Genomic DNA, 16,126 nt, shown 5'->3' with positions numbered 1-16,126 from the left:
AGTGTATCCTCTATCCAGTGTTTAGTTCAGTGTATCCTCTATCCAGTGTTTAGTTCAGTGTATCCTCTATCCAGTGTGTTTAGTTCAGTGTATCCTCTATCCAGTGTGTTTAGTTCAGTGTATCCTCTTTGCAGTGTGTTTGGTTCAGTGTATCCTCTCTCCAGTGTGTTTAGTTCAGTGCATCCTCTATCCAGTGGGTTTAGTTCAGTGCATCCTCTATCGAGTGGGTTTAGTTCAGTGTATCCTCTATGCAGTGTGTTTAGTTCAGTGTATCCTCTATCCAGTGTTTAGTTCAGTGTATCCTCTATCCAGTGTGTTTAGTTCAGTGTATCCTCTATCCAGTGTTTAGTTCAGTGTATCCTCTATCCAGTGGGTTTAGTTCAGTGTATCCTCTATCCAGGGTTTACTTCAGTGTATCCTCTATCCAGTGTTTGGTTCAGTGTATCCTCTGCCCAGTGTTTAGTTCAGTGTATCCTCTATCCAGTGGGTTTAGTTCAGTGTATCCTCTATCCAGTGTTTAGTTCAGTGTATCCTCTATCCAGTGGGTTTAGTTCAGTGTATCCTCCATCCAGTGTTTGGTTCATTGTATCCTCTATCCAGTGTTTAGTTCAGTGTATCCTCTATCCAGTGTGTTTCGTTCAGTGTATCCTCTCTCCAGTGGGTTTAGTTCAGTGTATCCCCTATCCAGTGTTTAGTTCAGTGTATCCTCTATCCAGTGCTTAGTTCAGTGTATCCTCTATCCAGTGTGTTTAGTTCAGTGTATCCTCTATCCAATGTGTTTAGTTCAGTGTATCCTCTATCCAGTGTTTAGTTCAGTGTATCCTCTATCCAGTGTTTAGTTCAGTGTATCCTCTATCCAGTGGGTTTAGTTCAGTGTATCCTCTATCCAGTGTGTTTAGTTCAGTGTATCCTCTATCCAGTGGGTTTAATTCAGTGTATCCTCTATCCAGTGTTTAGTTCAGTGTATCCTTTATCCAATGGGTTTAATTCAGTGTATCCTCTATCCAGTGTGTTTAGTTCACTGTATCCCCTATCCAGTGTTTAGTTCACTGTATCCCCTATCCAGTGTTTAGTTCACTGTATCCCCTATCCAGTGTTTAGTTCAGTGTATCCTCTATCCAGTGTGTTTAGTTCAGTGTATCCTCTATCCAGTGTTTAGTTCAGTGTATCCTCTATCCAGTGTGTTTAGTTCAGTGTATCTTCTATCCAGTGTTTAGTTCAGTGTATCCTCGATCCAGTGTGCTTAGTTCAGTGTATCCTCTCTCCAGTGTTTAGTTCAGTGTATCCTCTATCCAGTGTGTTTAGTTCAGTGTATCCTCTATCGAGTGGGTTTAGTTCAGTGTATCCTCTATCGAGTGGGTTTAGTTCAGTGTATCCTCTATCCAGTGTGTTTAGTTCAGTGTATCCCCTATCCAGTGTTTAGTTCAGTGTATCCTCTCTCCAGTGTTTAGTTCAGTGTATCCTCTATCCAGTGTGTTTAGTTCAGTGTATCCTCTATGCAGTGTGTTTGGTTCAGTGTATCCTCTCTCCAGTGTGTTTAGTTCAGTGCATCCTCTATCCAGTGGGTTTAGTTCAGTGCATCCTCTATCGAGTGGGTTTAGTTCAGTGTATCCTCTATGCAGTGTGTTTAGTTCAGTGTATCCTCTATCCAGTGTTTAGTTCAGTGTATCCTCCATCCAGTGGGTTTAGTTCAGTGTATCCTCTATCCAGGGTTTACTTCAGTGTATCCTCTATCCAGTGTTTGGTTCAGTGTATCCTCTGCCCAGTGTTTAGTTCAGTGTATCCTCTATCCAGTGGGTTTAGTTCAGTGTATCCTCTATCCAGTGTTTAGTTCAGTGTATCCTCTATCCAGTGGGTTTAGTTCAGTGTATCCTCTATCCAGTGTTTGGTTCAGTGTATCCTCTATCCAGTGTTTAGTTCAGTGTATCCTCTATCCAGTGTGTTTCGTTCAGTGTATCCTCTCTCCAGTGGGTTTAGTTCAGTGTATCCTCTATCCAGTGTTTAGTTCAGTGTATCCTCTATCCAGTGTTTAGTTCAGTGTATCCTCTATCCAGTGTTTAGTTCAGTGTATCCTCTATCCAGTGTTTAGTTCAGTGTATCCTCTATCCAGTGTTTAGTTCAGTGTATCCTCTATCCAGTGTTTAGTTCAGTGTATCCTCTATCCAGTGTTTAGTTCAGTGTATCCTCTATCCAGTGTGTTTGGTTCAGTGTATCCTCTATCCAGTGTGATTAGTTCAGTGTATCCTCTATCCAGTGTTTAGTTCAGTGTATCCTCTATCCAGTGGGTTTAGCTCAGTGTATCCTCTATCCAGTGTGTTTAGTTCAGTGTATCCTCGATCCAGAGGTTAGTTCAGTGTATCCTCTATCCAGAGGTTAGTTCAGTGTATCCTCTATCCAGTGGGTTTAGTTCAGTGTATCCTCTATCTAGTGGGTTTCGTTCAGTGTATCCTCTATCCAGTGTGTTTGGTTCAGTGTATCCTCTATCCAGTGTGTTTAGTTCAGTGTATCCTCTATCCAGTGTGTTTAGTTCAGTGTATCCTCTCTCCAGTGTGTGTAGTTCAGTGTATCGTCTCTCCAGTGTGTCTAGTTCAGTGTATCCTCTATCCAGTGTGTTTAGTTCAGTGTATCCTCTATCCAGTGGGTTTAGTTCAGTGTATCCTCTATCCAGTGCTTAGTTCAGTGTATCCTCTAGCCAGTGTGTTTAGTTCAGTGTATCCTCTATCCAGTGTGTTTAGTTCAGTGTATCCTCTATCCAGTGTGTTTAGTTCAGTGTATCCTCTATCCAGTGTGTTTAGTTCAGTGTATCCTCTATCCAGTGTGTTTAGTTCAGTGTATCCTCTATCCAGTGGGTTTAGTTCAGTGTATCCTCTATCCACTGGGTTTAGTTCAGTGTATCCCCTATCCAGTGTTTAGTTCAGTGTATCCTCTATCCAGTGGGTTTGGTTCAGTGTATCCTCTATCCAGTGTTTAGTTCAGTGTATCCTCTCTCCAGTGTTTAGTTCATTGTATCCTCTATCCAGTGTGTTTAGTTCAGTGTATCCTCTATGCAGTGTGTTTGGTTCAGTGTATCCTCTATCCAGTGTTTAGTTCAGTGTATCCTCTATCCAGTGTGTTAAGTTCAGTGTATCCTCTATCCAGTGTTTAGTTCAGTGTATCCTCTCTCCAGTGTTTAGTTCATTGTATCCTCTATCCAGTGTGTTTAGTTCAGTGTGTCCTCTATCCAGTGGGTTTGGTTCAGTGTATCCTCTATCCAGTGTTTAGTTCAGTGTATCCTCTATCCAGTGTGTTTAGTTCAGTGTATCGTCTATCCAGTGTTTAGTTCAGTGTATCCTCTATCCAGTGTTTGGTTCAGTGTATCCTCTATCCAGTGTGTTTAGTTCAGTGTATCCTCTATCCTGTGTTTAGTTCAGTGTATCCTCTATCCAGTGTTTAGTTCAGTGTATCCTCTATCCAGTGGGTTTGGTTCAGTGTATCCTCTATCCAGTGTTTAGTTCATTGTATCCTCTATCCAGTGTTTAGTTCAGTTTATCCTCTATCCAGTGTGTTTAGTTCAGTGTATCCTCTATCCAGTGTTTAGTTCAGTGTATCCTCTATCCAGTGGGTTTAGTTCAGTGTATCCTTTATCCAGTGGGTTTAGTTCAGTGTATCCTCTATCCAGTGTGTTTAGTTCAGTGTATCCTCTATCCAGTGTTTAGTTCAGTGTATCCTCTATCCAGTGTTTTGTTCAGTGTATCCTCTATCCAGTGTTTAGTTCAGTGTATCCTCTATCCAGTGTTTAATTCAGTGTATCCTCTATCCAGTGGGTTTAGTTCAGTGTATCCTCTATCCAGTGTTTAGTTCAGTGTATCCTCTATCCAGTGTGTTCAGTTCAGTGTATCCTCTATCCAGTGTGTTTATTTCAGTGTATCCTCTATCCAGTGTTTAGTTCAGTGTATCCTCTATCCAGTGTGTTTAGTTCAGTGTATCCTCTATCCAGTGGGTTTTGTTCAGTGTATCCTCTGTCCAGTGTTTAGTTCAGTGTATCCTCTATCCAGTGTGTTTAGTTCAGTGTATCCTCTATCCAGTGTTTAGTTCAGTGTATCCTCTATCCAGTGTTTAGTTCAGTGTATCCTCTATCCAGTGTGTTTAGTTCAGTGTATCCTATAGCCAGTGGGTTTAGTTCAGTGTATCCTCTATCCAGTGTTTAGTTCAGTGAATCCTCTATCCAGTGTTTAGTTCAGTGTATCCTCTGTCCAGTGTGTTTAGTTCAGTGTATCCTCTGTCCAGTGTGTTTAGTTCAGTGTATCCTCTATCCAGTGTGTTTAGTTCAGTGTATCCTCTATCCAGTGTTTAGTTCAGTGTATCCTCTGTCCAGTGTGTTTAGTTCAATGTATCCTCTATCCAGTGGGTTTAGTTCAGTGTATCCTCCATCCAGTGGGTTTAGTTCAGTGTATCCTCTATCCAGTGTTTAGTTCAGTGTATCCTCTATCCACTGTGTTTAGTTCAGTGTATCCTCTATCCAGTGGGTTTAGTTCAGTGTATCCTCAGTCCAGTGGGTTTAATTCAGTGTATCCTCTATCCAGTGGGTTTAATTCAGTGTATGCTCTATCCAGTGTTTAGTTCAGTGTATCCTCTATCCAGTGTTTAGTTCAGTGTATCCTCTCTCCAGTGTTTAGTTCAGTGTATCCTCTATCCAGTGTGTTTAGTTCAGTGTATCCCCTATCCAGTGTTTAGTTCAGTGTATCCTCTATCCAGTGGGTTTACTTCAGTGTATCCTCTATCCAGTGTGTTTAGTTCAGTGTATCCTCTATCCAGTGGGTTTAGTTCAGTGTATCCTCTATCCAGTGGGTTTAGTTCAGTCTCTCCTCTATCCAGTGTTTAGTTCAGTGTATCCTCTATCCAGTGTTTAGTTCAGTGTGTCCTCTATCCAGTGGGTTTAGTTCAGTGTATCCTCTATCCAGTGGGTTTAGTTCAGTGTATCCTCTATCCAGTGCTAAGTTCAGTGTATCCTTTATCCAGCGTTTGGTTCAGTGTATCCTCTATGCAGTGTTTAGTTCAGTGTATCCTCTATCCAGTGGGTTTAGTTCAGTGTATCCTCTATCCAGTGTTTAGTTCAGTGTATCCTCTATCCAGTGTGTTTAGTTCAGTGTATCCTCTATCCAGTGTTTAGTTCAGTGTATCCTTTATCCAGTGTTTAGTTCAGTGTATCCTCTATCCAGTGTGTTTGGTTCAGTGTATCCTCTATCCAGTGTTTAGTTCAGTGTATCCTCTATCCAGTGTTTAGTTCAGTGTATCCTCTATCCAGTGTGTTTAGTTCATTGTATCCTCTATCCAGTGTTTAGTTCAGTGTATCCTCTATCCGGTGTGTTTAGTTCAGTGTATCCTCTGTCCAGTGTTTAGTTCAGTGTATCCTTTATCCAGTGTTTAGTTCAGTGTATCCTCTATCCAGTGTGTTTAGTTCATTGTATCCTCTATCCAGTGTTTAGTTCAGTGTATCCTCTATCCAGTGTTTAGTTCAGTGTATCCTCTATCCAGTGGGTTCAGTTCAGTGTCTCCTCTATCCAGTGTGTTTATTTCAGTGTATCCTCTATCCAGTGTTTAGTTCAGTGTATCCTCTATCCAGTGTGTTTAGTTCAGTGTATCCTCTATCCAGTGGGTTTAGTTCAGTGTATCCTCTGTCCAGTGTTTAGTTCAGTGTATCCTCTACCCAGTGTGTTTAGTTCAGTGTATCCTCTATCCAGTGTTTAGTTCAGTGTATCCTCTATCCAGTGTTTAGTTCAGTGTATCCTCTATCCAGTGGGTTTAGTTCAGTGTATCCTCTATCCAGTGTTTAGTTCAGTGAATCCTCTATCCAGTGTTTAGTTCAGTGTATCCTCTATCCAGTGTGTTTAGTTCAGTGTATCCTCTATCCAGTGTTTAGTTCAGTGTATCCTCTATCCAGTGTGTTTAGTTCAGTGTATCCTCTATCCAGTGGGTTTAGTTCAGTGTATCCTCAGTCCAGTGGGTTTAATTCAGTGTATCCTCTATCCAGTGGGTTTAATTCAGTGTATGCTCTATCCAGTGTTTAGTTCAGTGTATCCTCTATCCACTGTGTTTAGTTCAGTGTATCCTCTATCCAGTGTGTTTAGTTCAGTGTATCCTCTATCCAGTGGGTTTAGTTCAGTGTATCCTCTATCCAGTGGGTTTAGTTCAGTGTATCCTCTATCCAGTGTTTAGTTCAGTGTATCCTCTATCCAGTGGGTTTAGTTCAGTGTATCCTCTATCCAGTGGGTTTAGTTCAATGTATCCTCTATCCAGTGTGTTTAGTTCAGTGTATCCTCTTATCCAGCGTTTGGTTCAGTGTATCCTCTATCCAGTGCTAAGTTCAGTGTATCCTTTATCCAGCGTTTGGTTCAGTGTATCCTCTATGCAGTGGGTTTAGTTCAGTGTATCCTCTATCCAGTGTTTAGTTCAGTGTATGCTCTGTCCAGTGGGTTTAGTTCAGTGTATCCTCTATCCAGTGGGTTTAGTTCAGTGTATCCTGTATCCAGTGGGTTTAGTTCAGTGTATCCTCTATCCAGTGTGTTTCGTTCAGTGTATCCTCTATCCAGTGTGTTTAGTTCAGTGTATCCTCTATCCAGTGGGTTTAGTTCAGTGTATCCTCTATCCAGTGTTTAGTTCAGTGTATCCTCTACCCAGTGTGTTTAGTTCAGTGTATCCTCTATCTAGTGGGTTTAGTTCAGTGTAGCCTCTATCCTGGGTTTAGTTCAGTGTATCCTCTATCCAGTGTTTAGTTCAGTGTATCCTCTATCCAGTGGGTTTAGTTCAGTGTATCCTCTATCCAGTGTTTAGTTCAGTGTATCCTCTATCCAGTGGGTTTAGTTCAGTGTATCCTCTATCCAGTGTGTTTAATTCAGTGTATTCTCTATCCAGTGTTTAGTTCAGTGTCTCCTTTATCCAGCGTTTGGTTCAGTGTATCCTCTATCCAGCGTGTTTAGTTCAGTGTATCCTCTATCCAGTGGGTTTAGTTCAGTGTATCCTCTATCCAGTGGGTTTAGTTCAGTGTATCCTCTATCCAGTGGGTTTAGTTCAGTGTATCCTCTATCCAGTGCTAAGTTCAGTGTATCCTTTATCCAGCGTTTGGTTCAGTGTATCCTCTATCCAGTGTTTAGTTCAGTGTATCCTCTATCCAGTGGGTTTAGTTCAGTGTATCCTCTATCCAGTGTTTAGTTCAGTGTATCCTCTATCCAGTGTGTTTAGTTCAGTGTATCCTCTATCCAGTGTTTAGTTCAGTGTATCCTTTATCCAGTGTTTAGTTCAGTGTATCCTCTATCCAGTGTGTTTGGTTCAGTGTATCCTCTATCCAGTGTTTAGTTCAGTGTATCCTCTATCCAGTGTTTAGTTCAGTGTATCCTCTATCCAGTGTGTTTAGTTCATTGTATCCTCTATCCAGTGTTTAGTTCAGTGTATCCTCTATCCGGTGTGTTTAGTTCAGTGTATCCTCTGTCCAGTGTTTAGTTCAGTGTATCCTTTATCCAGTGTTTAGTTCAGTGTATCCTCTATCCAGTGTGTTTAGTTCATTGTATCCTCTATCCAGTGTTTAGTTCAGTGTATCCTCTATCCAGTGTTTAGTTCAGTGTATCGTCTATCCAGTGGGTTCAGTTCAGTGTCTCCTCTATCCAGTGTGTTTATTTCAGTGTATCCTCTATCCAGTGGGTTTAGTTCAGTGTATCCTCTATCCAGTGTTTAGTTCAGTGTATCCTCTATCCACTGTGTTTAGTTCAGTGTATCCTCTATCCAGTGTGTTTAGTTCAGTGTATCCTCTATCCAGTGGGTTTAGTTCAGTGTATCCTCTATCCAGTGGGTTTAGTTCAGTGTATCCTCTATCCAGTGTTTAGTTCAGTGTATCCTCTATCCAGTGGGTTTAGTTCAGTGTATCCTCTATCCAGTGGGTTTAGTTCAATGTATCCTCTATCCAGTGTGTTTAGTTCAGTGTATCCTCTTATCCAGCGTTTGGTTCAGTGTATCCTCTATCCAGTGCTAAGTTCAGTGTATCCTTTATCCAGCGTTTGGTTCAGTGTATCCTCTATGCAGTGGGTTTAGTTCAGTGTATCCTCTATCCAGTGTTTAGTTCAGTGTATGCTCTGTCCAGTGGGTTTAGTTCAGTGTATCCTCTATCCAGTGGGTTTAGTTCAGTGTATCCTGTATCCAGTGGGTTTAGTTCAGTGTATCCTCTATCCAGTGTGTTTCGTTCAGTGTATCCTCTATCCAGTGTGTTTAGTTCAGTGTATCCTCTATCCAGTGGGTTTAGTTCAGTGTATCCTCTATCCAGTGTTTAGTTCAGTGTATCCTCTACCCAGTGTGTTTAGTTCAGTGTATCCTCTATCCAGTGGGTTTAGTTCGGTGTATCCTCTATGCAGTGGGTTTCGTTCAGTGTATCCTCTATCTAGTGGGTTTAGTTCAGTGTAGCCTCTATCCTGGGTTTAGTTCAGTGTATCCTCTATCCAGTGTTTAGTTCAGTGTATCCTCTATCCAGTGGGTTTAGTTCAGTGTATCCTCTATCCAGTGTGTTTAGTTCAGTGTATCCCCGATCCAGTGTTTAGTTCAGTGTATCCTCTATCCAGTGGGTTTAGTTCAGTGTATCCTCTATCCAGTGTGTTTAATTCAGTGTATTCTCTATCCAGTGTTTAGTTCAGTGTCTCCTTTATCCAGCGTTTGGTTCAGTGTATCCTCTATCCAGCGTGTTTAGTTCAGTGTATCCTCTATCCAGTGGGTTTAGTTCAGTGTATCCTCTATCCAGTGGGTTTAGTTCAGTGTATCCTCTATCCAGTGGGTTTAGTTCAGTGTATCCTCTATCCAGTGTTTTTAATTCAGTGTATTCTTTATCCAGTGTTTAGTTCAGTGTATCCACTATCCAGTGTGTTTAGTTCAGTGTATCCACTATCCAGTGTGTTTAGTTCAGTGTATCTTCTATCCAGTGTGTTTAGTTCAGTGTATCCTCTATCCAGTGTTTAGTTCAGTGTATGCTCTGTCCAGTGGGTTTAGTTCAGTGTATCCTCTATCCAGTGGGTTTAGTTCAGTGTATCCTCTATCCAGTGGGTTTAGTTCAGTGTATCCTCTATCCAGTGTTTAGTTCAGTGTATCCTCTACCCAGTGTGTTTAGTTCAGTGTATCCTCTATCCAGTATGTTTAGTTCAGTGCATCCTCTATCCAGTGGGTTTAGTTCAGTGTATCCTCTATCCAGTGCTAAGTTCAGTGTATCCTTTATCCAGCGTTTGGTTCACTGTATCCTCTTATCCAGTGTTTAATTCAGTGTATCCTCTATCCAGTGTGTTTAATTCAGTGTATTCTCTATCCAGTCTTTAGTTCAGTGTATCCTCTATGCAGTGTGTTTAGTTCAGTGTATCTTCTATCCAGTGGGTTTAGTTCAGTGTATCCTCTATCCAGTGTGTTTGGTTCAGTGTATCCTCTATCCAGTGTGTTTGGTTCAGTGTATTCCCTATCCAGTGTTTAGTTCAGTGTATCCTCTATACAGTGGGTTTAGTTCAGTGTATCCTCTATCCCGTGTGTTATTTCTGTTCCAGCACCATGGGATCTGTGGGGTTCACCCAATCGAGCTACGTGAGTTCATCGCGGAGTGCACGGACGCTCCGAACTCTGGCAAGTTCCGCGAGGTGGAGAGTTCGGTCTGCTCCTTTTTCTGCTGTTGCGACAGGTAAAGTAAAAGTGGCGAGACGGTCGTTTCTGTGCCCCTGGTAAGGTGAGCTTTAAGTAGTCGGCAGAATCCCCCTCCTCTAAGGGGAGCTGTAGGCCAGTGAAGAGATGCACACCCGGCGAGGGCTCAAATCCACACTTGCCAGTTGTCTCATGGTCAACTCATGACCACCCCGGGAAGGAGTTTGGATGCAAGATTGCAACATCGGAACAGGAGGAGGCCATTCAGCCCCTCGAAACTGTTCCGCAATTCAATTAGCTCATGGCTGATCTGTATCTTAACTCCATTTACCTACCTTGGTACCATCTCCCTCGATACCCATACCCAACAAAACTCTCTTCAATCTCAGTTTTGACATTTTCAGTTGACCCCTGCTGCCTCTTTTTCCCCCCCCCTCTCTTCCCCCTCCCCCCCCCTCTCAACAGCTATTTGGGGGGAGTGAGTTCCACATTTCCACTACCCTTTTTGTGAAGAAGTGCTTCCTGACATCACCCTTGAACGGCCTGGCTCTGATTTTAAAGTTATGCCCCCTTGTTCGGGACTCCCTTAATCTTCTATACTCGAGGGAATACAGGCCGAGTGACATGAATCTACTGAGTGGCCTGCGGGTGGCGCTGTCCGGGGAGCGTATAAATACTCGGGCACGGGCCCAGCTTGCGCAGGACATTCTTAACGGGAACTAGTGACGGACACAATTGGACCTCCATGTTGTAAAACAGTTGATTAAAACTTTGTTTAACGCTTAGACCAAGTGCCTAGTAGTTTTCTTACGTCACCGAGTCTGTAACCTGTCCTCATAATTTATCCCTTTTAACCCCGCTATCAGTTTGCTGAATCTGTGCTGCACACCAACGTTCCCTCTAAGCTGCGCGGCTCTCTGCTGGTCCCGGGCAGCCCAGGACCGGCTTTTTCAATGTTAAGTTTTGCGCAACTGTGAATGGCCACGCAGCCCCTTAAAGAGGCCGTGCACCCAAAAAAATAATTACGGTGAACATTGCTGCACCCCCTCCAAGGCCAGCATCTCCTCCGAGGTGCAGTGACCGGGACTGAACACAGTTACTCTAGATGGGGTCTAACCCGAGCTCAGTACAGCTGGAACATAACTCCCACCCCTTGTGTTCCAGCCCCCTCGAGATAAAGGACAACATTCCATTCGCCTTTCTCATTATTTTCTGTACCTGTCCACCAGCTTTTAGTGATTTCTGTACTTGGACCCTGAAAAATCTCTCTGCTCCTCCACAGTTCCCAGCTTCTCACCATTTAGAGAATCCTCTGATCGATCTTTCTTCGGTCCAAGGTGGATGAGCTCACACTTCCCCACACTGAACTCCATCTGCCACAGTTTTGCCCACTCACTGAATCTATCGATGTCCCTTTGCAACTTTCCGTTCCCATCTACACTATTTACTGTGCCACCTAACTTGGTGTCATTGGATCCTGGTGATGATCAACCGGCCAGGCTCCTTAATGGGAGATGGAGACCCGTTGGTGAGGGCCTTCTGTAACTGCAGGCCAGTGCCCTAACTGGTCAAATGCTGCTGGAAGGACAAGTGGGGATCTAACTGGAGCTGCGTGCATTGCCACAGCCTTCATCCTCGCTGATGCTGTGCCCCAGTCCCATCGCTCCTATCCTTTCCAAGCTCCACCCCTTTCCCTGTGTCCCAGTTTGTCGATTTCAATATTCTCGTCCTTGTTATGGACTCTCCATGGTCTCGCCCAGCTGCCTCCTCCGCTATCTCCTCCAGCCTTGCGTCCCCGTCTTCTGCTCCGGTTCACCATTGACGGGCCACTTGTTCAACCGCCGCCCTCTGGAGTTCTGTGCCCTGCTCCCGCCAACTCGCCACCTCCCTCTGTGCTTCCAAAAACCTCAAAACCCACCTCCTTGAGGGTGTCTTTGGTTCCCCAGCCCAGTCTCTCCATTCCCCTCCCCTTTTGGTGCCCACTCCTCTCCTTGCTGTGAAGTCCTCGAGACACCGTCCTGGATTATGGAGAAATGCAAGGTGACGCTGGTTACTCTCCAGCGAGTATACCCAGGAGTCCCTACGCCATTGGATTGTGGAAACCTGCACCCGAACACTGGGTGTGTCCCTACAGGGAGAGAATGTTCGCTCCACACTGGGCAAACGGAGACTCCGCCCGTGTGGCTTTTCCAGCTTGGGTTGGAGACTCTTCAACACGGTGTTTGGGCTTTCTGGACGTGTTAAACATCTCTTCCCGCGGCCCCCCCCCATCCCCAGGGACAGTGTTCATGCTAGTTTGCTTGCCCCTCTCGAGTGGCATCAATCCCAGAATGAGACATGGTCTCGGGCAATGTTCCCTCTAAGCTGCGCTTTGTTCTGCATGGCCTGTTTATTTCAATGCGCGGTCCCTTTAAATTTCTGCGCACACGCGGTATTTCCATTGCAAAGGCTTGTGAGCGGCCTGCGTGGGATCATGCAGATCACTGCGCGGCCGCGCACGTGTGTAGCTTAGAGGGAATGTTGGTTTCGGGCCTATTTTGAAGGACCAATAAGAGCGACACTGAGTTGCTCCAATGTGGCCTAATGAGAATCAGCACAAGAGATGCCCCTTTCAGGGCACCACTAATAAACAACCATTAAACTAAGAATGCTTAAAGTAAAGCGACAAAAAATCAACGAAATGATAACTCTGTCTTTAAGACTCTCTATATTCTGCGGTGCCCACCGGTCACGGAAGGTCTGCTGCACCTGGCATTCCCAGGCGGTCTCCCATCCTAGTGCTAACCAAGCTTAACTCTGGTCAAACCGGATCAGGAGCTTCACAGCGTAGTTTGGATCAGTGTTGATTAATTAATTGGAAAAATAATGAATTGTTCTGAGAGTTTGGGAGCTGTGCTTATGCGGCAGAATCTAATTGGCACCCGTCTCTGCCCCCTCCCTCCCGCAGGATGACCACCTACGAGGACACCCTCTTGGTAAACTGAACGCCGTGTAAGCTCGAGGGGCTGCCCGGACCTTGCCCAGTGATCCCACCTGGCCACACGCAGTGTACAGTAACTGAAATCTTCCAAACAAACGCAGTGTGTCGGGGAGGCTTCACAAAGGCGATGTCCGCGGTGCTTTCAGGGGACCCTGGGAGATCCAGCAGAGTGGGTCGCGGGTGCCATCTTCTGGAGTAACGGAAACCCTTCCTCCAAACAACCGATCAAAGAAATGGACAACGCGTTTATCATACGGAAGAATATTTTTGAATGCAGAGATATGATATTAATTTTTTAATGTATTAACCTGAAGGGAACATTACTGAGAGACAATCATGTTATTTAATGATTTTTAAGGCATTGAAATTCCTCTGCCTCCCTGCTATCCCACTAATTGATATGAAGTATGACAGTAACTGCTCCTCTTACCCGATGGTAGGCTAGACTTGACCAGGTTTCAAGAACGTGCTGGTCTGTGCCGGACAGTACTCCCTGCTAAACCGCTCTGTGTCCTGTGACTATCTTAGGCCGGGTCATTTTTTCCTGCTTTCCTGCATTGCTGAACTTGATCAACGTGTTGGCAAATGGGACAGAATTAAACTTTGGGGACTGTGTAGCGCTCTGAGGTCAGTGGTCTCGCTGTAATCTCCACAGTGATCACGCTGTAAGCCATTTAATTAGATCTGTATCTTAACTCCATTTACCCACCGTGCTTCCATAATCATTTTAAACACCTCAATTAGATCACCGCTTAATCTTCTATCCTCAAGAGAATACAAACCTAGTCTATGCAACCTGCCCTCATAATTTAACCCTTTTAGCCCCGGTATCAGTCTGGTGAATCTGCGCTGCACGCCCGCCAAGGCCAATATATTCTTCCTGAGGGGCAGTGTCCAGAACTGAACGCAGTACTCCAGGTTTTTTTTGTATGCTCGTTGTTGACTTTCCCACCAGGCTGGTTGATCAACTGGAAAGGCCAGTTGGTGAGTGGACTGGGCATCAGAAGTGTCTCTTTAAAAGACCAGCCCTTTTTTTTGGCTCCACTGATGGCCAATGAGTTGGAGGTGGTGCAAAACTTACGGCAGGACTTACAGCAGGCAGTGTATCTTACAGCAAGCAAAGTCTGTTTACTCCGCCAAGTCTGTTTAAACAGCGCACTACAGCAAACAGTCTACAGAGTCTATTTAATTAGAGTCTCTATAAATGCCTCCCAATAAAAGCAGGGCGATTTCTCCAGCCAAATGCAGTGAGTGGAGGATAGTTACATACAAATTATGTGCATATAATTAACCCAGTCACTTCTAGCAGTGCGGTCTCCAGGCGTGATTGATGGGGAATTACCCAATCATCTCCATTCTGGCCATGACTTGTGGTCTCCCTATACGCAGCCTTTTTGGGTTTTTTCCCCCCCATTTGCCTCTTGGGCGGTCTGATGCGGAGACGTTAAGTATTGAGGTGGTTCAGGTTTTCGGTGAATGTTCACACAGCAGCCCAGGACTCCCCCCGCCCCCCCCCCCCCCCTCCTGTCCCTTGTCTGGTTTCGGGTTTAGGTCTGAGGCCGTTTATCACACGGCACTGGTGGGACGACTTTCTGTGGCATCTTCGAGCAGCAGGATCCCCTTCAGCACTTTTTGAAATCATGTCTTAACTAAGAATAGATTCATGTATGAGAGGGGTCCCTACTTATTTGGCGAGCGGTATTGGGGCTAATAGAGCCAGCACCAGTAGCAGAGGGGCTGAAAATTTAAGGAGTCTAACTTTTTTATTTTTAATTACTTTATTTTAAAACTTTTTTTTTAATCATGGTTTTGGTACCTTTTTAAGGCCAGACTGCGTGAAGTGGAAGTCCAGTCACAAACTGACTGAGCCGCACTGTTAGCCCGCAGCTGTGGTGTGACAGCCGGGCGCTGTACTTGCATTGCTTCCAGTCGCTGAGGTGGCCGGGGTTATGGGGGAAAGGGGGTGGGTGGGGTTTTTGCAGGGGGGCGCGGCGCGGCGGGGAGGTTTGAGGGGAGGGGGCGCCGCGAAGGTGGGGGTGTGGGTTTGTGGGAGGGGCCGGCACAAGAGCAATAGGAAAGCCACCAACAGGACACTGAGACAGTCTTATGCCTTCCCCAGGCCCACCCCCACCTTCCTAAGGCACCTTTCCCGGGCTGCTGCCTGAAATGCTTCGTGCAGGTAGGTGCGAAAAAGAAAAAGGCGAATGCTCGGAATCTGAAGTGAAATCCGAAAATGTCGGAAATGCACAGCAGGTCGCTCAGCAGCTGAGAGGGAGAGCGGACACGTTCACTTCAGGCTCAACTCCCCATCTCATCCGCTGCTCGAAAAAAAGAGTGTCTACAGCCGACCCCCTCGGATGTTTGGATTGGGTTTTGATGAAGGGTCTACACCTGACCAACGTTCCCGCTAATGGTTTTTTGGGTGCGCGGCCCATTCAGATTACCGCGCATGTGCGTTTTTTCCCCCCCCATTATAACTGCGCGGGACTTCCAGATCAAAGGGAATATTGCACCCGACCCCCTCGGATGTTTGGTTCTGGCTCTGATGAAGGGTCGACACCAGTGTTCCCGTTAAGCTGTGCGGCCGCCCGGCGGTCTGGAGGTGCCGCGCTGGCCGCTCACCGGCTTTTAAACGGGAAAAACTGCGCATGCGCGGAAATTTGAATGGGCCGCGCAGCCCGTTAAAGTGACCGCGCACCCTAAAAAACTAGTGATCATTGGTCGAGACCTGACCCCCCCCCCCCCCCCCCATCGGATGTGCTGGTTCTGATGAGTCTACACCTGACCCTCTCCGATACTGATGGGCCTGTGCATTCATCGTGTGTTGAGTATGTTTGTGCCTGTGTCCATGCTTTAGACGGCTACTGCCCATAGATTGTGCGCATTGTACAGGAGTGATTAATCTCGCAGGGAAGCGTGGGTCATTCTGGAAACTTGCGATCCATGTGTTGAGGGTTTGTGTTCCACTAAACCAGGAACTTCACGCCTCTTCATAGTTTGGGATCATTTTTAGGTATGAACAAAGCACTTTAGGGAATTAGAATACTTAACAGCTGATTAGGTTTGTATTCGACTTGACAGCTTCTTAGGCCCATTTTCCAGCACAGGCTGATTGGCCTCCTTCTGTGCTGTAACCATTCTGACTCTAACCAAACATCCCGTGTGTGTGTGTATTTTTCCTGCCTCTGCTGTGCTGGTCAGAATTCAGGAGCAGTCTGTTCCGAGATAATATAACGGCCTGTGTACAATTTCCTGTATTATACTTCTGTTTCCTAGATGCACAACTAATAAATTAAATCTCATGTATTTCCCTTGTTCATTGTTTTATTCTAGATCTTGTCTCTGGTTCATTGTTGCCAGCAACTCCTGCAAGTGTATTCATGTCCCCTACGATCTGGAGTGCAGCTTATTTTTACTGCCCAGTATCTAGTTAAGTGATAGTGTAACGTACACCCTTTGTTGCATAACCTACTGTAAGCTTGCATGCTTTTTCCAGTCTTCACAGCCAGCGGA

At 45.1% G+C, this 16,126-nt stretch overlaps 1 protein-coding gene across 1 annotated transcript in view; it reads left to right on the top strand.

Moving 5' to 3' along the window:
• The window catches only part of mcoln1a (mucolipin TRP cation channel 1a), a gene marked incomplete at its 5' end in the record, with an annotated part of 66,761 nt that extends 50,842 nt beyond the window's left edge, over nucleotides 1-15,919 (top strand). The window contains 2 exons of the mRNA XM_085971539.1: nucleotides 9,543-9,673; nucleotides 12,581-15,919. Of these exons, the coding sequence (XP_085827665.1) occupies nucleotides 9,543-9,673; nucleotides 12,581-12,617 (168 nt within the window). The remainder of the gene's footprint in view (nucleotides 1-9,542; nucleotides 9,674-12,580) is intronic.
• Nucleotides 15,920-16,126: the final 207 nt, after the last annotated feature.

This window comes from Somniosus microcephalus, chromosome 31 (genome assembly GCF_052327205.1).
Source record: "Somniosus microcephalus isolate GS21.2 chromosome 31, FLI_Smic_1.0, whole genome shotgun sequence".
NCBI classification, from domain to species: domain Eukaryota; kingdom Metazoa; phylum Chordata; class Chondrichthyes; order Squaliformes; family Somniosidae; genus Somniosus; species Somniosus microcephalus.
The sequence above is the reverse complement of the archived record's forward strand: the minus strand, read 5'-3'. Positions and strand labels throughout refer to the sequence as shown.